Consider the following 26,636-nt stretch of genomic DNA (forward strand, 5'->3'; position numbering starts at 1 on the left):
GAAAGGAGTTTGATTATGTCTTTTTTGTACCTGAAGGGCGCAGCTGCACTGGAAATACCACACTCACCAATTTTTGACCAGATTAAGATATTTTTTTTCCAATTTGGAGGAAATGGGCACAGATTACTGACCACAGAATCCGAAATGACTGACAATCGCACGATAACGTCGTAGTACAAACAAAGGTGAACTACCCGATGGTACATTGTTCTTTTTGACTGTATAGTTTCATGTCTCCCGCGCTCGTTGAGGCAAAAGAAATCACTGCGTAGTGTTTATAGTTTTGCAACCAGTAAACTGAAACAGAATAGTGAAATCGAATTGTTTTCCAACTTATTTTGCAACAATATTGTTTTATCCACATCGCGTTATCCAAAGCCGGAGTTCAATACATAAAACAGTTTTTTATTGCAATACGAATAAATTGGCGTTTCAAGAAAAACGTTGCCGTTTGAGTCGGATTCTGAAAACAATAGTAAAATAGTATTTCGTGTGATGCAAGCGGTATTTAATCATCTGTTCATTCAATATAATGGTGTTTATCGAGTAATAACTGTTTCGACTTTTGTTGCGTTATATCTTTTGTATGACATGTTAGGACATTCAGGACCTTCCTATGCCATACCGAGGAAGCAATCCATCAATACATCATGCCATTATACGAATTTTGAGGACGCACTAGAAGCCGCAGACGCCAAGTTTTCTTTGCCACTCTGGTCTATATTCTTCATCGAATCCTCATGCCACGGAGGCCTGAACTCGCGCCAGGCCTGCAGCATCGAGTCTGCTGCCAGGGCACACCCTCTATGGCAGATCACTGTCTTCTTCCTATCTCCAGTTTCCGAGCATACTCTAAACCACAGCTGTCTTCGAACTCTCAAACAATTTAGAAACGTCAAGTTTGTTAGAATTAAAATAAAAGAATTTACTGAAGACACACCTCTGGAATCAATGATATCGGAGAAACATCTTCAAAACAGTTCATTCCCGGTAGAAAACTATTCGAATGCTTTGCGATATTTGATTTTATATAAATGGGGAGGAATATACTTGGACACGGACATGCTGGTGATAAAAAGCTTGTCGCCTCTGGGTGCCAATTGGGTTGGGACGGAAGATCGCAGGCATATTAATGCTGCAGCTTTGGGAATATCTTCAGATACTATTGGGACACAGTTTGCCGCCGATCTCCTTGGGTACGTTTGAGGACACTTCGCTTATCTCAATACGAATAACAAAAGCAAACAAAATGGCTATCGAGCTAAACACCAAAGAATCTTCTATCTATCCACCATTAGAAGTTTGGAGAATAAGGAATTTATTATGTTGCGCACTACAAAAATAGTTTTTGACGGTCGGTCAACTTTTTTATAAGTAGTTAGTCCATATTAGAAATGTAAAGAGTTGAGTAAGGTCAGTTAACTCCTTTTGATATAATGAAATCGTATAATTTTTATTAACTATCGTGACACTGCATATCATTCAGCGAAATGCGCGACCGCTAACGTCAGTTTGACTCGCGATCCCGCCGCGTCAGCTCATGATTAAGGACTCCGGTTGGATCCGAAACTAGTCGGGCTACCCCGATAAATACGCGTGAGTAAACCGTGGCATCATTAAATTATAAATCGTATATTGTTTCAGGGAGTTCACAAGAGAATACAAAGCTCGCGTTTCGGGTGCCAATGGCCCAAAGTTGATTACCAGGGTTCTAGAAAAGAATTGGTGCTACCCATATCAGTTCAAGGAATGGTCGACCATGACTTGCAGGGGTAGGTACACATATCAGTGACCTCCTCAACCCAGCTACCTGGGCAACACGATCTCCCTTAGTAAGACTGTTTGTCAGGCTGTCAAACTTCTGACTACCTGTAATGACTGTCAAAGACGTATGAATAACAGCCGGGACTCACAATTTAACCTGCCTTCCGAATCACGGAGGAACTCGCCATGACAAAGATGGTCATCTACGGACTAAATACGTCAAGCGTAGCCTACCCTGTGATCGATTCACTTAAGCAGTTATAGCTTAGCCACGAGCTCCTCCTTTATTTAAAAAAAATATTGCTTAATAATTTTATTCTCAATATTTCCGTTCCAGGAATAAGCGTCTACAGTCCTAGGTTATTTTACCCAGTACACTACAGAAAAGGAAGAGAACTTTTTGAAAGTTCAAACTTGGATATATTAAATAATGTCACTTATGCCGTTCATACGTGGAATCGTTTGACAAAAAACTATACAATATCAAATAATTCGCCGTATGAAAGATTAGCGAAACGGTATTGTCCAAGTATTTATAACTTTTACGGAAATAAATTTGGAGAATAGAAGAAATAAGTTTTGTTTTGCATCACCAACCAGCTCTCTTGCCGCACTGGGGTCACGGTGCTGCAACAAGTTCTGGACTAGGATCTGCTGCCCTAGTTCAGAATCTGCTAGCCAAGTCAGATCTTAGGCTATATAATTATTATCCTAAGTTATAAGAGGAAATTATGTTTTATTCTATATTATTAATGAATTTCAAGATAATAGGGATGATGACAATTTTTTTGCAATAATGGATACGTATTTTTTTATTTGTCTCGCAAACATAAATTGACCAAATTACAGTGAATGAAACTTACGCGTGACGTCACAATTGATTGATAAATTTTACTCTATCGTCACAAGCATGGAGAGGGGTCTCCTAAACTTTAAAGCAGTTAATCTTTGTCAATTCTAGTTTTTCAATTATCTAACTGAGGGACTAATGAGATTTTTTCATTTTATACCCAGTCATCATCCCTATTAATAAACTAGTATTTTTTTTAGAAAAATAATTTCATAAAGAAGTTTCATTTATATATTACACTAGTACACAAACACGAGAGATAGCAACACCAATGAAAACTTATTTATTACAGTACAGAAGAGTTACCCACACTGGGTGCCGTGAGCAAGATGAGTTCATTTGACTCAAGATACTACTAGTCAAATCTTCACCAACAGCCGCACTTAAAAACGAGAATTTCGTCTCGAAAACAGGAAAATCACATCAAAAGAAATTGTATTCATTCGCGATTTCTCGATCCCTTAGAAATAATGATCAAAATGTTTTTGAACGAGCTTTAAAGGTGAAGTAACGAAATGTTTTCTTTTTCATCTAACAAAACGAGGTCGGCAGTATGAAAAATGGACTTACTTCAAAAACGTCTAATGTTAAGTTTGAGAAATATTCGCGAGGGGTGGAAAGCGGAATCCGATTGAAGAAACAAATAAATTGTGTGTGTTTAGAACTTTTTCGGCCTTTGAAATACGGCTTTAGCTTGTAATAGCAATGGCTTATAAATGTTTATAACTTTTTATTTATACATCATTAGGTTTATTCCTTCAGAGGAATAAACCATAGCATCAGTATTTTTTATCCCGTATATTTTAGACAAAAACCTTTTTAAAATTCCGTTCTCTTTATAATATGGTACGGAATCCTCTGGTAGAGATCTCGCCTTGTCTAAGCTCCTGGTACTCTACTTTTATGAGTGTCGGACTGCGTGATATGCATTATTTTTAAGTTGATTTAGGGCCGATTTTTCAATCGCCAGAAAACTTTTATTCGACGAATATGTTTGGCGTTATGACAGTTTTTGTATAGAAAATATGTTAAACGGCCATATTTATTCCTCGGATAAAAGTTATCTGGCGATTGAAAATTGAAAAATCTGTGTAAAACAAATCCTGTGTGTGTATTTCTTCAAGAACATTTCGAGTGAAAGCGTAATAAACAAACTTACATTCAGATTTAATATAAGAAGAAATTAACAAAGTATAGGATGAATCACCAATAATCATGCACGTGTCGACGAGATGCACAACCTACATCAAACTGATTTATACCTTCATATTATGAAGTCCTGGTACACATAATTGTATTACCGCCCACATGACCCTTCGTGGAAGCCAGGTAACAAAACAATCTGGAACGCTTCTGTCATAAAGAGATTTCCTCGGAAAACTTGTGATAAAAACGTGTCGGTACTACATAAAGAAAAACCGCGGAGTGTTGAGACACTCCACGACCCCGGTACGCTTTGAGATTTTAAGGCCACGCTTTGTGTAAATTCTGTGACAATTAGTTGATTGTTAAAAGCTGCCGCGAATATTTTGGAGATTCTGTCATGTGGTGTGTTTACAATCGTATTTATTACTCGCCCTTCACACAACCAAAGTGAGATACCCAGTAATTTTATTCTCAAAGCGACTATCGACCGCTTTAAGTAACTCGAAGGGTTCATAATATTCATACAGTCACGCGTCGTTGAATACTAAACCGATTCTATATGCTTCGGACTTCGGAGCCTTGTTTGAATCGCGTTTCTGCGTTTTTGATATGAAATTTCCTTTGCGACGAATTGTATAAATATTTCCAGTTTACATAAAACATAGAAAATGTGAACGTATACGATAGTCGAAAATAATGTATTCCCAATTTTTTGGAACTCATAATTTATTTTTTCAAGAATAATATGTTAATTTCAAAATTTATATTGCAAAATTCAATAATATTTTGATAGAAAAAACAAATCCAACAAAAAAAGTAATTTATAACCACGATCACAATAACAACTCGAACACACATACCAGGACAACATAAAATAAAAGAGTTTCAATAACATTCAATCACAGTTTATTCAGTTGCAAGTCCCAAGACTGCTTTGAATCGAATCCGAAGTGAATTGAATTCGCATTCCGATGAAATTTTCAATTGATGTTTTGGTCGTTGTGAACCACAGAAGTTCAGCCGTGTATGTTTGTGTATTCAAGACTTAACGGGATAAACAGACACTTGCTCGCTCCCACTTCCTGTAGCGCATACAATCCTAGTATAATCCCATCTTGCCTCAAATAATATTTATATTCAAATGTCAGTTTGTTTGGTAACTTTCACTCCTAGACCGATTTAAAAAATATTCTTTAGCTATATTGACAGCAAGTACCCATAGATTACATATAGAATGTTGCCCCAAATTGCTACGGGAATGAGAACTACATGTGTTTTTGCAACAGTAGCTAAAGAAGCTATATCTGTTGGTTATATACGTTAGTGTCTAAAGTAATAAACCGATTTTGATAAAATTTGGCGTGGACTTAGAACAGCACGAAAAGAAATAAATAGCCTTCATTATTTAATTTCTATTTTTTAACCATTGATAGAGAACGGACTGCTTTGAACATAAAAATGTGTATTTCAAAAATAACATTTGACTGCACGGATAGCCGACTAGTTGAGGTCACCACGCAAAACCCACTGAGCGCGACGTGTCGCGGGTCCGATCCCCGCGTAAGACAGGCATTTGTGTGATCCGCGAATAGTTCTCCTGAGTCTGGGTGTCTTTGTGCATGTGACTTGAATGTTTGTGAAACAAGGGTTAAAGTTCTTAGTACGAGAGTCGTTATTAAAAAAAAGGATTTCAGTAATCGAGTGTCTTCTTATCTTTCCGAAAGATTTCTCATCCTGAAAAAGAAACAGTGAAGGATTACTAAGATCCGTTTTCTAAATCCCGCGATATATCGTACATAAAAACAGACTGCCAGGATCAGCCGTAACATGGGTACGGCCGGTGAAATATAATAAAAGTCACTCGACGATACTCGCATAACAGCTTATATTTAACCGACTGCGGCAGAGGCGGGTTGTGAGTTTTTTTGGTAATTTCGGTAATGTTAAGAGTTTGATGTATTTGATTTGAATGACTCAACTCAATTGCAAAATCGAGGAAAAATGAGAACTTGAAGTTATTGTTTCAAGTCAGCGATTGGGCGTTAGGTCGTCTATCCGGTCAAACACCACGCGGCATAAACTTCTGCCGCCATAATAAATAAGAAAAACAATCAAAATGGAGGCAACGATTGGTACCGCCAAAAATTTAAAGGGTTTTTTGCAAATTTTTCAACCCTGTTCTACGGAACCTTCCCTGTCACAACTCCGACTCGCACTTAACCTGATTTTTCAAGTTTATCACAATCATACTACGCCCGCGATTTATATAAAAAAATATCCGGTGTGAAGTCCGGGTCAACCCGACTGCGTCAGATGGAGGCAATGTTAATTCAATTTAAAAAAGTCTTGAGCTGCTAAGTTGGTCTATATTTCAGCAATGAAATGATATAACACTTTATTTCAAGGGCAATAAAGCTTTATTTCCGTCGTTTTCTTTTGTGCAGTTGCGAATATCGTAATTTTGTCTTGTAAGCCGTTTCGAATTTATGCTTGCCTGGTACTTTTTTGTAATGGTGACATTTTGCAATGTCAAATGAAACAATCTCCACGATAAAATTTTAAACGAGTTTTTAATGTATTCAAAGAGGAACAAGTCCAACGAAAGCCTACATATTAAAGGGCATTTATTGTCCATCCATTCGTCTATCAAACGTCTATTTTTCTCTTGAGATCTTGAAGTACAAAAATGTGAGTTAACAACTTTTTTCACAATGCACTTCTTAGCAATTTATTTAATAACTACAAACATATAAAAGTTCTAAATAGGTACTCAAACTATCTCTCCTATTAACTTTTTATTGTTCTTGAAAGAAAACAGAACACATATACTTATACTTTAACTATAGATATATTCAACGACGCACAAGAATTATTAAAACTTAAAAAAAACGTCTATATTATCTATACTAATATATAAAGCTGAAGAAATTGTTTGAACGCCCTAATCTCAGGAAATCTGGTCCAAATTGAAAAAAAAAAATTGTGTTGGCTTTAGGCTATAAACCATCACTCTGCGACTAATAGGAGCGAAGATACAATTGAAAATGTGAAAAAAAAACAGGGCAGGTATAAATCATAACTTATATCTTCTACCCACGGGGACGAAGTCGTCGCGGGCAACAGCTAGTAATAAATATAGGTGATAGGTAAACACCTCTTAACCTGCAACAACCATAGAGTTAATGTGCCGTATCAAAATAAACATCGAAAGCAACTGTTTACAGTCGCCAAATAATAGGAAATATAGTATTGCTCGACGAACTCGGTCCAACATGACAGTAATGCGATTTATTATTGAATTCAGCTTCTGAGTATCAAGTTACAGTCTGAAGGCTCACGAAGGCTTTTAGTGTTTTCAGTAATTGTATGAAGGAAAGCACGTTTGGAGTTAAAAGTTTCAGATTATTGTGTATGACGCCTGCGGGAAATGTAATAGCAACTAGAGTTCTTGTGTGTTGCTATTATATGTACTTTTGTACTTGTGGTTTTATCCGAGTTTTTGCCGGTACTGTAAAAATGTTTTTTTTTTTTAAACCGGCCTCTTCGCTAGTATAACAAATTTTCATGGAAACGAATATTTTAGGCTAAAAATTTAGAGCAAAAGTAGTAAAAAGTAAACTAGTACACAAGGTAAAGTCTAGACTATACCTAACGCTACCTATCTGAGAAAAACAAAACATTCTGATTTCAATATCATTCGAAATAAAAGAAAAACAAAGTTTTCATACCTAGTTTGTACAATTAAAAAAATAATAGCAAAATCAACGATCCACTAAAAATAAAAAATCACCTATACAGGCGAATCCACCGAACGCAGCTAGTTAATACAAAGAAAAAGGTTTTAATAATTGTCATGTAGTAAGCACCCTTTAGGGATAGGAGAGTGCCCTTTAATCCGGCTACGACACCCATGAGAAGGGATTGGCCGGTTGTTAGCTGAGTAACGAGTTTAGCTTACTTACTGATTAGGCTAGGACGGCTTAGTAGCAGACTAATAGTGCGGTACGGTTGGAAAAGGAATAAGCATGAGAGGGCTTTTCAACGACGATATAAACTGTTCAAGTTTTAAAGTATTGTGACATTGGGGGTCCAGTGTAAACAGGCTAAAGAAATCTGTTAGGTTAACCCTCAAGATATTATAAACTAGCTGTTGCCCGCGACTTCGTCCCCGTGGGTAGAAGATATAAGTTATGATTTATACCCGCCCTGTTTTTTTTTACATTTTCCATTGTATCTTCGCTCCTATCAGTCGCAGCGTGATGGTTTATAGCCTAAAGCCTTCCTCGATGAATGGTCTATTCAACACAAAAAGAATTTTTCAATTTGGACCACAAGTTCCTGAGATTAGCGCGTTCAAACAAACAAACTCTTCAGCTTTATATATTAGTATAGAAGTATAGATTTATGACCGTAACAACCATCGCTTAATCGAAATCTTATTTTTTTTTTGTATTTTTTGATATCGTGTGACATGTTTTTAAATCTTTTTAAAAGTAGTCATTATAGGTACTTGAAATAAGCTAAACCAACATCGAGTAATTTGACATTGTTTGCATTGCAAGATGGGATCTTAAATTTAAGGAACGGATCGAAATTTTGATGCACCTAACCCTTACTACAGGGCCCCAATTCTGCTATTAACAATGGCCGATGAATGAATGAAAATTTGCTTAAAGTAACACTTATCGTATACTCTTAATAATTTTTCCTAAACAATAATTGGAAATTCAGTGCGGGACGGTACCCTCAAGGACAATACAATTAACTCCTAATTATAGTATTGGCAAAATGCTGAAGACAACAGGAATAATTTCAAATTTAATCCAATTGCCATTAATTCATCGGCAATTGTAAAATAGCAGAATTGGGGCCCTGATAAACATTTACTGTGTGCAACTACAACATTTTGTAATATCAGACATATCCTCTAAGTTCTTTTCTAATCGGTATAAAGCACAAAAGTGCAAAAGCTACTAAAACAAAGTCGTTTACAACATTTTTGATACCACTTGTTTCATAACGGTTTACTCACGCGTATTTATCGGGATATTATGAATATATAGAATACTTAACCACCATATTAAGTATCCCTGAGTTTTGTTACGATAATGATTTCTTGGATCAATCTCTGCCCCCAAGAATAAAAAAAACATCGTTCATGGAACCTACGTATATACGCGAGTCAAACTGCGGGGCACAGCTAGTCTTTAACAAAAATACATACGACACATCCAAACTTCACGTAGAAAATATCGTGTAATTTTCTGTTAAAGATAATACGGTGAGTATATTAAGGATCAAGTCTCACCCCTCATAGCGTAGTTCAAGTTTCTCCAAAGGAAGGAAAAAAGTTAATTTTCCATTTGATTTAATCCCTCCCTTTGAGGTTATAATCTTAACCTTGTTTACGAATATCGAGTACTTTTAGCTGATAACTTATATGTATACTTTAACAATTGGGGGCCTGTTGGTCTAGTGGTTAGTGACCCTGACTGCTATACCGGAGGTCGTGGGTTCGATTCCCGCCCAGGACAAATGTTTGTGTGATGAGCACGATCATTTGTTCTGTGTCTGGGTGTAATTTATCTATAATATGTATGTATTTAGAACTATATAAGTATGTTTATCAGTTGTCTAGTACTCATAACACAAACTCTGCTTAATTTGAGACTAGATGGCGTTGTGTAAATGTTGTCCAATTTTTTTATTTCTAGCTATTGCTCGCGATTTCGTCCACGTGGTTAGGATTTTGCCCGTTTTTTCCACATTTTCCATTGTATCTTCGATCCTATTAGTCGGAGCGTGATGTTATATAGCCTATAGCCTTCTTAATCCAATGATTTTTCAATTCGAACCAGTAGTTCCTGAGATTAGCGCGTTCAAACAAACAAACTCTTCAGCTGTATATATTAGTATAGATAGATTATTAAAACAATGCTTTACATCGGGAACTGTTAGGATTTTTCAACCGACTTCAAAAAGGCGAAGGTTCTTAATTCGTCTGTATTTTTTCATGTTTTTAACTTAAAAATTCGGAATGGATGGACCGATTTTGTTGATGCTTTCTTTATTTTAGGTTAAAAAGCTTTCATTTAGTCCCATAAAAATTACATTCAAGTAAAATACAAAAAGTATACATTATTGTTGTTTATTTCTGGCATAGGTAACAAAATGTTGATATAAAACAGAAAATAATCTAAAGCCTATAAAAAGAGACATTCACTATAGCATTCTTTTTAAATAATGATGTCTGAAATACGTAAATGACTATAGCATATTATAAAATTCGAGAAATGAGACTATTTATATTATCCATACAGTTTTTGAAATTTGAAAATACCTCTATCGTCAACTATTCCCATGTTAAAAAAAAAACGATGGCCGCAAACAGTACAATAAAACATATAATAAAAAAACAAGTATTCCATCAATTATTCGAAAACAAGTCTTTTGATACCAAAATTGAATCCTTATAAGTCTGCCGGTTTAAAAATCGCTCTATTAACGAAACACGGTTCCCCCTACAATATTTATTACATTTACCAAACAGAGCGATCTTGATAAGAAGACAAAACATCATCACAAAAGCTCAATAGCGTTTTAATTAACTTTTCAGATCATTGTGAACTCATTATACATCGAAAGCGCTTAATTGTTGCGTGGAAAGCGATTTTATCGTCTGTTTTACATGTTTAAAGGTTTAACATGTTTAAATTAACTAGGAAATGTCATGAGATCATAACTTTTCCTGGTAACTACTGGACGCTTAACGAGGCATTTTACAATAACACTTTTATAGTTGTAAAAGCGAGACAGGACGGTATGTTTGTGAGGGCCGTCTCTTTCATACAATCGTGACAATCTTCCTTTTAAGTCTTGGTGGGTCTACAAATATTATTCAAAGCTTAATTGATTTTATTTACGTAAATAACAATTTTTTAAAAGAGTTGTTTCTATCGTAACAATGTTTATATGTACGCCGGTTATTGGAAAGTAAACGTGATATCAGAATTAATTAAAGCCCACTTAATGAAATTATTCTCTGACATATTGACATTGCTGACACGTGGTAGAAATTAAGCGTTGTAATGAAATTCTTGTAGCTACATCAATATAAACGAGACTAAGACAGTAGTTTAGAGGTTAATAGTCAACAGCGTTGCTCGAATACTAAAAGGATAATCATTATTAAGAGGCCGTTAAACCTGATGCTATCTCTATCACTTTAAAGGGCAAAATAACGACGGATAGATTTAAGAACGTTCTTAAAGTTAATTTATTGTACTTACTTATCTTCTCTTCTATTCTCTAATCTTGAAGAACAAACGCAGCTAACACCAGCATAAAAATCACTAGGAGCGCAGACATGAGCACAATTCATCTCAATCAACGAGATGTTTTAATAAGATCACGATTGTATTAACGCGATCACGCGTAATCCTTATAGCATATGTGCGCCTGGTACTTTTCGATCGGTACAAGGTAAATAGTTCCTGTGGGGTTTGTGTGTTAGGAATGAATGATCGTACCTGTGCATCTCCCGCGCGTTGCTGGCGTGCTGGTACGCGTGTAAGCGATCGCACGGTCGGGGGCACACTGCCGCCTGTTGGTTAAGTAAGGGTGGTCTACGTGTGTATAGAGCTGATAATACCCCCTAACTGTCCTAAACACTAAAATATTGTTGGTAAAATTCCTTCAATCTATTGCATTCTATACAACAGAGGAATTTACTGATCCATTGATCGTTGAGGAATTACATTTTTATGTAAGCAGATAGAAAGGTATATGAAACAGATATTTTTGTACAGGTTAACACCACAAAGGTTTATACCACGCAAAGAATCTAGTTCGATGTCCAAAACCTTATTTTTCTACATGCATTCACATTGCAGTTACAATGTCAAGCATAGACTAAGACGATGATTCTGGCGTGGCTCTCAAGGTGGACTACCTCATCTCGTCATCTGCCTCGTCATCTCACAAGAAACACTCTTTGCAGCTATATCTTTCTTGTGTGTTCGTGTATTTTACACAATTCATCCATAGTTTCCTTGGTTTTCCTCTTCCTCTATATCTATGCCTATACCAAGACATACATCAAAAAAAACCAATAAAACCTAAATACAATGTGTGTATTCCCAGCTCTATAGATTTCCGTAGCCAGTTAGAACGCGGTGGGCGGGAGCGAGCCACTCGCCGCCCAGCAACAGTTTGTATGGGTTACCAACTGCCGCTCTAATAACACCATGCCCACTGGGGTACTGTTAGTGTCCAATGTTACCACGGTAATTGCTATACGATATAATGGAGTTTTAGACAAAAAAACGTCAGGGGTTAGAAACTTTTCCCTTTAATGTGGGTAAAAATATGAAAAAGTTTAGTAAAAAGTAAAAAATGTTTTGTTGTTAAGTTAAAATTTCATACAAAGATTTTTTTAGATTACAAAGAAAAAAGTAACCCTTTAATAAAATCCAAATAAATAGTAGCAATCTTTAGTTTTTCATTTGTTTTTATCTCTAGTGTTTCTTAAGATTTTTATAAAATAAATATGTAACATCAATTTGTTCAGCAAAAACATTTAAATCTTATCAAGAGTTACCAATAAAAAAACTAAAATGTACGTCTTTAACCTGCATTTTTTTTCTCACCAAACTCCCACAATTGTGGTAAATCTAAATAACAACAACACCGAATCTAACAGAAAAAGCTTCTATTATCCGTCCAATACAAATTGTCACTCACACTTAGAACATTATCTCTTAGATAGGACGACCCATCTTTGTCGTGTTACATTTGAAGCTGGGCGAGTAAAACTCATTTACAATGATACCTTGCGATTTTCAACCTTACATCAGAAAATATAGAGTTTAGTATTCATGAACAAGGAAAGTATAGTAGTGTGACCTATATGAGTTTCATAGTGTTCTTTTATAAACGTGTTTGATTGACAGCATTGATTTTACTTTTTAATTTTCTAACATTGCTAGGCTTAGTTCAACTTAATTGGTATTTAAAGGGTCGTGTTGGCTGAATAAATAAACAACATTCTTTCGATATTTTTTTTCCTCATAATTATTTTTGTTTTGATATAGGACTTCGCTGTTTTCTTTTTTATGGTATAAAGTTTGCGAATGTTTGCAAAGTATTTTTTTATTATGATTATTTCTTTTTAGACAATGTTTCACAAACAAACGGGGAGAAAACCATTCCGCTATTTACAACTGCCGGTTAATTTATGGAAATTCAGTACGGAAAACTCACCAATACTATAAATTCCCAATTATTGTGTTGGCAAAATGTGTCAAATTTAATCAAATTTTAATTTAACTATCGGCAATTGTAAATAGCGGTATTGGGGCCCAGGCGGAAAGAAAAAAGAGACAAGGTGAACCTCTAGGACAATAATTAAAATTTTGTAAGATGTTAAATAAATCTATACTTCTATACTAATACTAACTAAATATAAAGCTGAAGAGTTTGTTTGTTTGTTTGAACGCGCTAATTTCAGAAACTACTGGTCCAAATTGAAAAAATATTTTTGTGTTGAATATACCATTCATCGAGGAAGGCTTCAGGCTATAAACCATCACGCTGCGACTAATAGGAGCGAAGATACAATGGATAATGTGAAAAAAAACAGGGCAGGTATAAATCATAAATTATATCTTCTACCCACGGGGACGAAGTCGCGGGCAACAGCTAGTTCTGTAATAAAATAAATATGCAAGGACAGACAGCCCCTCATTAGTGGAATGAAAATATGATATTACTAACACAGGTTAAAGTAAGTAAACTACCAGGAGCCCATAACAGCTAAGTTGGTGTTTACAAAGTACTACAATGACGGTAATAAAACTAATTGACGAGGGCCCACCCAGTGTCGCATTACTGTGCCAACTTCCGCATCACTTCATTGCGTTTATGATGCCTTGGTACTAATCATGCTGTTTATGTTGACTATGTTATGGGGTCAACACTCGCTACTTTCTTCATAAGCATAATATAGTTTGTCATTTCTTCTGTTTCTTATTACCTAATTTATGCAGGAATAACTTTCGCAAGCAAAATATTAACCTAATGGCAAAATGACTATGAAAAAAGGAAATGCTTTGAGAAACCCCCAAAAATAATAATCTTGTATTTGTTCCAACTTTCATCGCTTTTGATACCACATGTCTAAAAATAAGCTGTAGAAAAAAAAAATCAAATCCATGAAATAAATTCGTATCCTAAACAACTCACACTCATCTTGCGTCCGGCTTCAAAATAAACTTCTTCATTAACAGAAAAATACATCCGATTTAAAATCAAAACCTCTGATTTGAATTATGGGACCAAATGACTGCTATTTATTCTTAAACGAAAAAAGACAATCTGCCTATCGGGTCCGAAGCTAGTAAAGATAAAAAAGACAAATAGAAAACGTCCTTCTTTTGAAAGTCAGTCGAAAAGTCAAGGCAAACGAACAAATATTCAATGGTCTGTATTGTTTTTACAACGTAGACATTTGTAGAACTCATTAAAAGCATATTTTTCACTTGTTCATTTCTTTTACTTTGAATGGGACGAAATGAGGGCCTTTGGGGGGACTAAATTAGTCGCTCAGAACTCTACTATGTACTAACGAGGCAGGCTTACATGTCTAAATGGGCTCTGTAGTCATAGATGCTCATTGTAAATGGGTACATCCTAATGTCATAAATGTTCTTACGTTCGTCAATTTACTTATAACAGGTCAACATAAATAGAAAATATTGTGTGGTGCCTTTACGATCTGAGCAGATTTTTGTGTTAGTTTTAGTAAAATGGATGGATATCATGGATAGCATGGTAGCAAGATAGCAAGTTCACATCTAAGATGGGTATTTATTAAATTGTCAAAATTGGCATTCTTAATTGGCTTGAGACACTGAAAATATTGAAATTGTGCTTCCTTCCTATTATAACTATTATAAAAATAAAAATAATAATCTTATAGAATGCGACAGGGTTCAATGCGAATAACGAGAAAATAGTTTTGCAAGGAAAATTGGTCATTCATCAAATTACTGACTTTATCATTAACGTTGCTTAACCTCGATCTTTATTTTAATTCATTTTTTAAAGCGGTATCAAAAATACATCACTTAGACATGTAAAAAATAAAGCTGCTTTTTGAAATACAGCCTGGTGTCAGAGAGATGGAACGACAGCGAAGCCTCATTTATAGGATTCCGTGTTTACACTTTCCATATCAAATCTATTATCCCTACTAATATTATAAAGGCGAAAGTAACTCTGTCTGTCTGTCTGTTGCGCTTTCACGTCTAAACCACTGAACTGATTTTAATGAAATTTGGTACAGACATAGAGTTGACCTTGAGAAAGAACATAGGATAGTTTTTATCCCAGACTTTTGAAGAGTTCTCTTGGAAACGCGATATAACCAACCTCGACGCGGGCGAAGCCGCGGGCGAAAAGTTAGTAATAAATATATTACATACACCGTTTCATAAACAAAATTCATTTACTCTTGACAAAAAAACACACGACCAGTAACATTGCGAATGACAAGAATTTTAGAGCTATGTCAGCAAATATTGCTGTGCAGTTGCTTTGTCCGCAGCAGTAATGGCAGACCAGCCACTCCAGCCCCCGCTCCTCAGCTAAATGTACCAGGATACCATCCGCGTTGAAGAGTAAGTAGTCTTGCACGTGCTTCCAAAGGTAGAAGAGGAAAACTTCGAGTATTATCATTGATATTGGAATCTGGGATGGGAAAAAGGAAATTTAATATGTAATACGCGTAGGAAAATTAATTACGCTGAGAATTTTATTATATAATTTTAATAAATATTAGATGGCATAATTTATCTGACAATCATTTTTATTGGAAACCTTAAAAATCTCTTGTCTATAGAAGCCATATTTTTTGTTAGGCGCGGGAATCCTCGTGGACAAGCAATGCGTTGTAATTCTACATGCAACTTGTTTATGATAGCCTGGTAGAATTTGTTGCTGTATTTGTTGTTAAATAAGGCAACATAAGTCTTGATCAGAAAAAGATAAGCATTCTCAAGATTTGGCAGGATTTTCCAAGACTGGTTTAGATCTTTTAATCGATTTTAATTCGATTCTGAAATGGTAGGTACTATCGAATCAAACCAATATCGATTACCTACCGCAAGTTAGGTTGTCGATCGAGTGTAGTTCTTACTTGTGACACAGTTTAATTCGATAGAAACAGAAACAGGTTCTGTCGGGAATACGTCTCTTGGTAATTCTAGAAGCCGACTGAAAAATATCTTGAGAGATATGTTAGACGGATAAAGAAGAATGAAAGCCAGGATGTGTTTAAAACCTATGATTTGGATGGCCCTAGATTCGATCCTTTCGCACGCAATAACCAAAATGTATTTTTCGAAGTCAAATATGGGTACTTTCTTTAAACACATTATTGACAAACGGTTAAGGAGGTCTTGGAAAATTGTCTCCAGGTCTTGAAAAAAACCTGGATTTCAAATGTTGAAATCTGAAACCACCTTTAGTGAGCTAGCGTGTCGATCAATGTTCCAATCTTCCCTATCTATATCTATACTAATATATAAAGCTGAAGAGTTTGTTTGTTTGTTTGAACGTGCTAATCTCGGGAACTACTGGTTCGAATCGATAAATTCTTTTTGTGTCGAATAGACCTTTTATCAAGGAAGGCTATAGGCTATATAACATCACGCTGCGACTAATAGGAGCGAAGATACAATCGGTCACGTGGACGAAGTCGCGGGAAACAGCTTGTATGGGATATAGGGAAGGTTAGAGTATTCTCCAATATATGAGTCTATGATTAGCCTTGAGACTTGAATAGTCTGGTAAATATTATTTCTATTACATTCTAAATGTAAAGTGGTAGACTGAATAGAAAATGTCAGTTACCTCTAACATATAACACACCGCCGCGCTTTTTTTCCATAACACTTGCGGAAGCAGATTAAACTTTCGAATGATCAGACACACACTGAGCAGGTACACTAGATTCGATGTAAAAAACTTATTCTGTAGGATACTAGCTGCAACAAATAAATTAACTTAGGAAGCGTTCGAACCAAGCGTCAAAGCTGAGGCTTACTACACACATCAGGGCCCCGATTCTGTTATTTACAACCTATGACTGAATGGCAATTGGATTAAATTTGAAATTATAACTACTCTCTTAATTACTTTTTCAACACAATATACATATATAATTGAAAATATATTGTATTGCTGTGAGTGTAATGGAAAAATGCTTAAAATAATACGATAGTGTCAATTTAATCCAATTCCCTCTCTTTTTTTTCATTCTTTGGCTATTTTGTAAATAGCAAAATTGGGGCCCTGGGGCCTATTACGATGTCTTAAAGTAATAATATATTTGCGGTTGTGGGAGCGTAACAGCGTGCTACATGTAACGCGGCGTCTCTCTTCCACACCTTTAATAATAGTAGGCTTCTAGGAATTAAAGAACATATTCTTACATAACTCTACTAAACGATTTATAACGATTTACACACGCGTATTTATCAGAAAGCCTGACTAAGTTCGACTTACAACCACGCCGCGTCAGCTCATGATTAAGGACTCCGGTTGGGTCCGAAACTAGCCGGGCTATTAGAATAAATACATTAGTAAACCGTTGTTAAATAAATAATTACGAATCGATCAAACGAAAGTAACTCTACTAAATATTACAATAGAAACATGATTCATACGAACAGTCAAATAGAACATGTACTTCATTAATTAAAAGCGAAAAAGCAACCACCAGGGACACGGTATTTGTCATAGAATGAATTATTATAAAACAATTGTACACAATAACAACATTGTAAATACTGTCACTTCGGATTGACGTTTCATGTGTCTTTAGTCTATGGCTGCTAGTAGTTTCAAATTGTCTATGGATTAAGGTTTTCTTACATTATGAGAAGAGGTTAGCCCTGAAGTGAGACGTTTTAGAGCATACTAATATATAAAGCTGAAGAGTTTGTTTGTTTGTTTGTTTGAACGCGCTAATCTCAGGAACTACTGGTCCAAATTGAAAAATTCTTTTTGTGTTGAATAGACCATTTATCGAGGAAGGCTTTAGGCTATAAACCATCACGCTGCGACTAATAGGAGCGAAGATACAATGGAAAATGTGAAAAAAGCAGGGCAGGTGTAAATCATAACTTATATCTTTTACCCATGGGGACGAAGTCGCGAGCAACAGCTAGTTAATTATAGTTTTAGAAAACAATATTTGTTAAAATGTGCTTAGATGAGATTATTTTTTGCTTAGATTTTTTATTATAAAACTATTTAGCTGTCCCGTTACGATAGTCTAGTAAGTGTGCCTTCTAAAACGAGGAAGACTTGAAATTCATTTAAGTTTTTTCGATTGTGTTAATTCGATATATTAACTAACTCCTTATCAAAATTTATATAATTGGGTTAAGCTACAAGATCTTACGGACAAACATTCGCATCTATAATATGAAGTGTAAGCACATTCCAAAAATTGGTGTGCTTTTTAGTTATAACAATAGCAAAATTTAAAAATATTTTCTTCCTAACTAATATTCCGGTCAAATTAGCTACAAAAATAGGGGTAAGGTTACATTAGACCTTGATTTTGTTAGACCACGTTGTGTGTAATAGGGTCCCCAATTTTTAGCTGGGTGCGAATCAATGTAGACTTGAATGTCTATTTTGATTTTGCTATAATATCATTTCGAAAAATAAGATTTGCCTCGCTTTTATCCGTTCTCATTTATCAAAGTGGTACGTTCTAGAGCACTTAACGTGTCGGGAATATAGCACCAGGGCGGCAGAACCAAAAATATGTATCGAGAAATCGATAGACATCACTTTTAACGTATGTGCGCCTGGTACGGAAATAGAAACGACACGAAATAAATAAACTATTGATATTGATTTGTTGTTTTGGTATAAGGTAGCAATCACTTCTTCTGTCTTTACTTCCATCTTTTAATCTATGTTTCAGACTGGGTATACTTCTTAGATTTTCCAGTATTCTCCATTTCGGATTAATTCCTAAGAAACACCTGAAAACCTGGCTTCTTTCTTAAAGATAGTTTTTTTTACAAATTGTTTATCAGGGTTTCATGCATTTAGTATAATTTTAACATTCTTAATGCTAAGAGCTTTCAATATTTAGAGGGCATAGGTTTCTTTTTGCCTGAAATCCAATTCTATTTATTGACATTATAAACCTTGTTTTTAAGGTGTACTTCCTGATTATGCAGGATAATTATTTCTAGAAGATTCGTATTTAAGAAACTATCAACAAACACTCACACACATTATTAACACGCACGCTGACCTTACAAACTCCTATTGCTTTAAATATTTATGTCCTTTTTGGTTCAAAATCAATACGGAGTGACGTCAAATAACTAATTATAGAAGGTCCATTGATCATATATCATTGTTCCACCTTGCTTGTACATACTTAAATACCCATTCATTTAGTAATGGTTTACTCACGCGTATTTATCGGGATAACCTGGTTAACTTTGGACATGAACGACCTCCTTGTGCTGTTTCAGGGACAGTAGTTATATTTTGGTCACTAGTCAGGCTATCCAGACGCGTGAGTGAACTGTTATTTCAAAAATAATTATGAATCTGCTACAAGAAGGTTATTATAATAGTATTGTATTATGTTCATATTAATGCTACTCGGTAAATAGTCCTGTAATGTTCTGGATATCGAGCTGAAAATGTATTCGTGCCTACTCCTTAGTACATTCCGTATTATAATCGTTTCTCAAATGTAACGAAATAACATGTGTATCCACTGGTTTCTGAAATCCTGGTAGCCGGTAGCTGGTATAGTATAGGCAATACATATTTTTTTGTATAGGATATAACAAAGTTGCCAGCGTGGCAAGATGGCACAGAGCTTACGTAGTAACTAGTTAGTAATCTGTGATAGAGGACGGTACCTTTCCATTACTTAAGTCCCACGTTATTATTCACCCCAGACGCAAAAGAGGGTGTTATTAGTTTGACGTGTCTGCCTATCTGTTTGTGACGTTATAGCGCTCGAACCGATTGAGCGATTCCTGTTTGTTTTGTTTTATACTCAAGAAGAATTATGGGCTAGTATTTTTAGAGATAATTTGATAAAAGACTATCTAAATATTTAAAAGTTACGGAGGTTGAAGATTTTTACCGTCGGGACCTTTTTAAATTTTATACTGTTGTCTTTTCACGATCACGAACATTCATGTACATGATTCATGATCATGGTTATGTTTCGGTTTTTCAGAGTCTGCTAAAGTTTGATTAGAGAAAACTTAAACATTGAGAAAACGGTAAATTAGATTAAAATAGTAGTCAAATAATATACTGTATATACTAAATATTTTTATGGAAAGATGATAAATCTAAGAAACAATGAAAAAATACTAACTTGCAAGAAAAAGTCTGAAGTTAAGTTTTAACGACGCTTAAAGTCCAAAAGTTCTCAAAAGATATTTTCTAAAATTCTGAAGAATATTAAATTTACTTCAGAAATATAGTAATCACAAATCCATTTCAGCCGACGGCCATGATTCGCGGGAAGCCGGTCATTAAACAGAAATGTCGCATACAAACAATTAGGATTTTATGAGATTAATCACAATAAAAAACGGCCAAAGAAACCCTGATTCTTATATCATTTCATATGCAGTTGATTAAACATTCACGTTCATTAACTGCAGAGATTAGTTTTCTGACATTTGCATTTCACCATACAACATCTAGTTACACGTGTTGATCACACACCTATAAAGAAATACAAGAAAAAGCCACCTGAATTCCAAACGACTGTATCACCCAAAGTCCTAAGACAAACGACGAAAAAAAAACATAATTTGCTTACAAATCCCATCTGTCTTTACGACGCAGCCATAAAATGCAAGCATAAAACATGTTATCGAAGAACACAAAAACTCATTACAAAGGGAAAACACAAACTCGGAATAAAAATTTAAGATGAAACCAAAATGATTAAACACATTAGTGAAGACTTAATTAAAAGAGTTTTTATTTCAATAGTCGTGAACAATGTGGTCGCTGCGGCAACCTCAGAAATAACTGTGGATGAAGATGGAATGTACAGAACCAAAGATGACTCCATTACCATTTACAGTGACAACCCGATGTACTCATTACAACAAGGAATCCTACGAACGAAAGAGGAAATTGAAAACGATGAAGATATAAAAACTCTTTTAGAAGAGAAATATAAGTTTAAGAACGATGAAACCTCAACGAGGTATAAGATTGCACGTGAAGAGAGGACTGGATTCCCAGGTGTGTTTAAAACATTATTCAATATTAAAAACTCTATTACTATACTTGAATTTTATAATAATGATAATCACAAAAAAGAAAAAATAATTCACATATTTTTAATTCCCATTTTGAATATCTTTAATGTTTATTTTACGAGTAAGTTTCTTGAAAATAGCTGCTTGAATTTCCGAAATATTTTAAAGGAGGTGGCTACAAATAGATGATTTGTTTTATGGACTTCACGTCGATAAAATAAATCATGTGTTTTTATTACTCGCATAGTTACTCCTTCGCTTTTGTTATTCAATTATTTGCGCCAACATTTTTTAACATTTTCTTTTGTATCGAGATGATAATACCTAGATGTCAAGCGGAACTAGGTACATTGTTATTTCAAGAACATAACAACATTCAGTTTGAAATCCAATCGGTGGTCAAAGTTATGAATTTTCCAAAATACGGATGTGGACTTTGTCAAACGCTTCCTAAAGTTCCATTTTAACACAGTGAATATTTCGTAGAATAAATGCAAGTTGCTAAGCAAAGCACACACACGTAAGGAAATCTTCAAAAACACTAACCCAATTTGATCAAGCTTTACACCTTCGTATTTCATCTCTTCATCACAAAGTCTGAGACCAGGCTTAGTAATCACTACTCTCTCTCTTACTCCTTCCCTAAGAGAATGAGTACAGGTTATTAATAAAAAAATCACTGGATGTTTTATTGGTTCGTATCAGGTAGCAACACCACGCCTGTTTCAATAGGAGACAGAAGGTCTCAACCAGGTAAATCACCTTTCGCTGCCACTAGCGTATTTTCTTTCTCATTCTTTTAGTTATTCCTATCTATATCTGTCCCGCTCTCCGGAGCCCACGAGCTCGTCTCGAGCCTCTCCCATGTAGGGCTACCAGTGAATCCTATACGTTTTATATTCTCTTAGTATTCCCTGAGAATCATGACGAGCGTCACATAGCTTGGGCGTTCCGGTCGTATGCGGTGCGTCGCATCGTGGGAGGCATGGAGACCAGCATCAGCATGTACCCATACAACGTGGCGATCTCGAGGAACGCGAAGCACTGGTGCGGCGGATCTATCATCGACGAGCAGTGGGTGCTCACCGCTGGACATTGTCTTGAGTCGTAAGTCACACATTTTATGTAAGAAATAATTAAGCCTGGCTTCAAAGAAATAAGTACGGTCGAGTTTTGTCTTTCCATATCTGAACGAAAAGAAGGCATTTTATTTTATTGGGATAGTAAGCCTATTTTAATAATGTATCACGGGGTGAGTACATATATTTTTTGCTGTAGACAAAAAGTGAATGATTATGTGCAAATAGGAGTGAATATTCATAGAAAATAACAAAAGCGTAAGCATGAACTATACCAACTATTCGAACAAATTTGAAAACCAGAATGACTCCGTTCATTAGATCAATGCTAACCGCAGGAACGTGTTCCCCAGTCAATTACGGTTGGACGGTTAACCAAATAACAGTTCACACCAGCCGGCGACTGAAAATGCATGGACAGGATGAAACCACGCAGTGAGCAGAAATACGAATTTCACAAGCTGAACAAATTGAGATTCATTGTGATGGACATTATCGATGTATAGTGGCCGACAAATTATTAAATCAACTGTTTTATTCACTGCTGACAAGATTAAAAATATATCTGGTTGTGGCAGCGATATTAAGTTTTTTAAAATCATCATCCATTCATTTTTGGCTATTCAGATTAAATAGGTACCATTTAACACATAACTTAAGCTTTTCAGGAAGCCATCTCTCATAAATAGTGTTGCCTCGCGGGCAGGACAATCTTAAGTCTTGATCATCAACCGATCGGAAGGAAAAGGCAGAAGTGGCAACATATAAGGAAGTGAATAAGATGTCACAGGATAGAAAAATATGGATCCCGCTACACAGAAAAGTGCCCGGCATATACATTTTGATGATGATGACATAAAACATTTTTGTTGCAGAGCTTTCGATGGGGACAAAAGAAAACTGCAACCGTTTATCATTAGGGCAGGAAGCTCTTTTCATAACCGAGGAGGTTATCAGGCTAGAGTCAATAAGGTTCGTGAATATTTTTATTACAATTTCAAGAAAAGTTTTGTATAGTGTAGATACTTTCATCTTTGCCTTGCTAAGTAGTCTAACTGAGAATTTTCCTTATCCTTTACTAGGTGGAATGGTCATGCCTTAACACTTTTTTTTACTTACCTACAATACTTCCATTAGTATAGGTAATAGAAAAGATCATATCATTTAATAGAAATAATCTACCCAATCATCATCATCATAAAATACCCAGTAGATATGCAAAAAGTGTAATCTGTAAAACAAAAAAAATAATTTTGGGAACGGCCTTTCAAAATTTCTTGTGAGATCAAAATAGGAATTAAAAAAAACGTTTTTTTCGAACACAGCATTTAATATTAGTTACTACAAACTGTTGTCTGTTCTTCAGGTTTTCTTCCCTCACGAGTACGTCCCTGGAAACGCGGACTTCGACTACTCGTTGATCCGGCTCGATCGGCCGATGCCCATCGGTCGGAACATCGCAGTACTCAACCTGCCTTCCAAGGATTATCTCATGAAGGAGAATGATATCCTCATTGTTACTGGATGGGGAAGTACTGATGTAAGTGGAGAGAACTTTTACTTAAAAGCTGTTTAAGATATTACCAATTTAAGTGAAATTTGAAAGTTTTGCATGTAGGGAGTTTTTCTTAAAAGTTAGACCTAAATAATCTCGGATAGAAGACACTGAATCAAATTGATACCCAATACTTTTCAAGGAACTTTTAGGGCTCATACAAGAAGTAATGTTACGCAGCGCGACATTTTGATATGTCGTTATAGTATAATTAAATTGAAAGTTGTGGGATGTTGAAACATTACGACGACGCGACGTGTCTTCGTTTTCTAAAAGAACCAAAGAAAAATAAAAGAAGCGAGTGAAAATAGCTAGGATAATTATAACCAAGTGAAATAGTAAAATTATTAAATGATGCAACGATTTACTCATGCGTAATTATTAGGATTGCCCGACTAGTTTCGGATCCAACCGGAGACAGTAAACATGAGCTGGTGCGGCGGCAGTGTCGCGAGTCATCATCATCATCAGCCTTTAGTAGTCCACTGCTGGACATAGGCCTCCCCCAATGTGCGTCATAGCGTCCTGTCTTCGGCTTGCCGCATCCAGGGGTCGCGAGTCGAATTTGATCAACTAGAAAAATAAATTGTAAAAGGCAGGTTCATAATATTTTGATATTTTTTTCCGTACAATTACCAGGAGTCAGGCTACGGTCATATCCCGGACCGGGTGCGGTTCGTACCGGTGCCGGTGATGCGGCTCGAAGACTGCCAGAAGTCGTACCGGTTCTACATCACTCCTCGGATGTTGTGCGCCGGGTACGCCACCGGGGGAAAGGATGCTTGTAATGTAAGTCACAATATTAGGAACTTCAAAAGAGCTGTCAAAAAAGTAGTTAGTCTAGTTTTAGAAAGTGTTGCTAAACTATAGGACAATATTATAATGTACGCATATGGGTTGGTTGATATAAAGCAGTGTTTCTGTATGTTGTTTTTGAAAATATATTTTTGAATAGTTTTAGATATAAAGTCTATGCTGTTATTTGAATGTAAAGTTCTTATTAATACTGCATCATTTTAGTTTAACCATTTCGTAAAGTTTGTTCTATTAGTTTTAACCCAGTAAAAAATTCTGAGCTGAATACTTTTGTAGCATGACTCCGGTGGCCCGGCCGTCCGAGACGGGGTGCTTCTCGGCATCGTCTCGTTTGGGGGCAAGCAGTGTGGCGACCCCCGCTCCCCCGGAGTCTACAGCCGAGTGTCCGAGATCACAGAATGGGTGGAAGACACGATAACCAACAACGAGGCCCATACAGTTCCAGAACTATTGCCAAAGATACAGAAGGCGAGGCAAAGAGAGAAGGAGCTACAGAAGTAAGTAGAGTGGAAGGAGAAGTAAAAGAAGATAGTAAGAGTTCTCTTAGAATTTAAGTTTCATTTTTCACGCAAGTTTGAAGTGATTCTGTCCGTAACAATGTTACCGCTAAACTGGTTGTGACTATTGAACTTAAAGAAGTTAATAAAAAATTTCAAGGAGACGTTGGAATTTTTCACATTTATTTTGGAAATTTAATATTCCTTGATATGTTTGACAAAGTCAATCAGTGTATGCTTAATGCATATGCATGTTATGTATGCATCAAAACCTATAAGCCAGTTTAGGGCAATATTTGTCTAGATCTTGAAACTCAATTCACAGGTTCAAAGCAAGAGTCGAAGACAAGAAGAATAAAATCAAAACGTGGCTGCGGGAGACATTAAAATCTCCAACGTTCATAGAACTAGCGAAAAAGAAACTCAAGGAAGCTGGCTTCCACACGCGGCGAACTAACGATTATAACGCTTTGAACGTGAGTAACATTGATGATAAAACAATTGATGAAATAAACCTAACGAATATGATTAACGATAGGATTATAGAAGACGGTGACGGCACTGAATCTGATAAGCTACTGAGGACTCTAGCTCTCCACGAGGTCATGCTAAACGATCACAGTTCTGAAATGTTTCCCCATAGGACGCCGGAAGACGGGAGCGACAGTGTCGAAAGTTTCATAGCTTACATTAGTGGAACTTAATAAATATTTTATAATGGTTTTATTTTATTTTGTGTAACCTGTAATAAAGTTATATTTGTATGTTGTTTTTTAAAATTTGCACTACACTCAATGGAATATTTCAGCAAGAAATCCAGACAAAAGGATAAAATTAACAGCGGTAGTCGTTTTTAAAGAACATGGAAGAAAAGTGTGGGAGTGAGATGGCGTTCTACAAGGCCCAGAGCACGTTATCGAAGACCAACTTCTATCATTCTTCTACCGTCATCTTCATTTGTTTAGCTACCTAAAAGGGTAATCAATCTTGGAGCGCACCTTTTTATAGTCTAAAAATAAAATGTATAAAGATTACCAAGCCAACTATACCACTGAAACATATCAGTTGTTTAATCATTTAATAAGTATTAATATAAAAGACAACCAAGATTGTTTCCCTTTTTAAAAACCTAAAGAGTACAGATGAGATTTTAGTTGGTGTTCGATAACGACACACATAATAACATTTCTACTTAAGACATTAACAGAAATACTTTTCAGCAGATACCACATAACTCATTAGATTTAATTTTCTTATAGGATTGGCTGAAAACTGTTTGGGGATAATACACGACTCACAGATCACACACCACTGGCTGCGAACACACACAACACGAAGGCAACACATCACAGAATCACACAAACATTGATATATAACGGTAATTGTATACTTTTGAAATTGATAATAAAATATTTGATTATAAAAACATGCTTCTCTTTAATCACTCTTGATTGTTTTAAATGTGATTACATTGCAATTGAACTTCAATTTCAGCATCTTAAATTTATATTAAAAAAATCTTATATGAAATTTGCAAAAAAGTACACCACTGTAACATATTTTTTTGTTAAAAAAGTGAACTGAACCAAA

The 26,636-nt window shown here is 35.6% G+C and overlaps 4 protein-coding genes across 4 annotated transcripts in view; 2 read left to right on the forward strand and 2 right to left on the reverse strand.

The window, feature by feature from the left end:
- LOC113493752 overlaps positions 1-11,615 on the reverse strand; it is a 63,215-nt gene extending 51,600 nt beyond the window's left edge. Inside the window, exon 1 of the mRNA XM_026871755.1 lies at positions 11,050-11,615. Coding sequence (XP_026727556.1) covers positions 11,050-11,141 — 92 coding nt within the window. The 5' untranslated portion in view covers positions 11,142-11,615. The remainder of the gene's footprint in view (positions 1-11,049) is intronic.
- On the forward strand, positions 386-2,457 carry LOC113493751 (lactosylceramide 4-alpha-galactosyltransferase-like). The gene is made up of 3 exons (XM_026871754.1): positions 386-1,196; positions 1,645-1,772; positions 2,102-2,457. The coding sequence occupies exons 1-3, from the start codon at positions 496-498 to the stop codon at positions 2,329-2,331; spliced, it is 1,059 nt and encodes a 352-aa protein (XP_026727555.1). The 5' UTR covers positions 386-495; the 3' UTR covers positions 2,332-2,457.
- Positions 11,616-15,240: 3,625 nt separating the features above from the next.
- On the reverse strand, positions 15,241-17,638 carry LOC113494058. Its single transcript, XM_026872193.1, has 3 exons — positions 17,492-17,638; positions 16,673-16,806; positions 15,241-15,508 (listed from the first exon to the last, which is right to left on the reverse strand). The coding sequence occupies exons 1-3, from the start codon at positions 17,559-17,561 to the stop codon at positions 15,263-15,265; spliced, it is 450 nt and encodes a 149-aa protein (XP_026727994.1). The 5' UTR covers positions 17,562-17,638; the 3' UTR covers positions 15,241-15,262.
- A 2,559-nt stretch (positions 17,639-20,197) lies between these two features.
- On the forward strand, positions 20,198-26,295 carry LOC113493753 (coagulation factor IX-like). The gene is made up of 8 exons (XM_026871757.1): positions 20,198-21,082; positions 21,805-21,852; positions 22,008-22,206; positions 23,054-23,150; positions 23,545-23,718; positions 24,373-24,522; positions 24,826-25,046; positions 25,372-26,295. Exons 1-8 carry the CDS (start codon positions 20,773-20,775, stop codon positions 25,748-25,750), a joined length of 1,578 nt encoding a protein of 525 aa, XP_026727558.1. The 5' UTR covers positions 20,198-20,772; the 3' UTR covers positions 25,751-26,295.
- Positions 26,296-26,636: the final 341 nt, after the last annotated feature.

Source organism: Trichoplusia ni, chromosome 5, assembly GCF_003590095.1.
Source record: "Trichoplusia ni isolate ovarian cell line Hi5 chromosome 5, tn1, whole genome shotgun sequence".
Classification (NCBI taxonomy): Eukaryota; Metazoa; Arthropoda; class Insecta; order Lepidoptera; family Noctuidae; genus Trichoplusia; species Trichoplusia ni.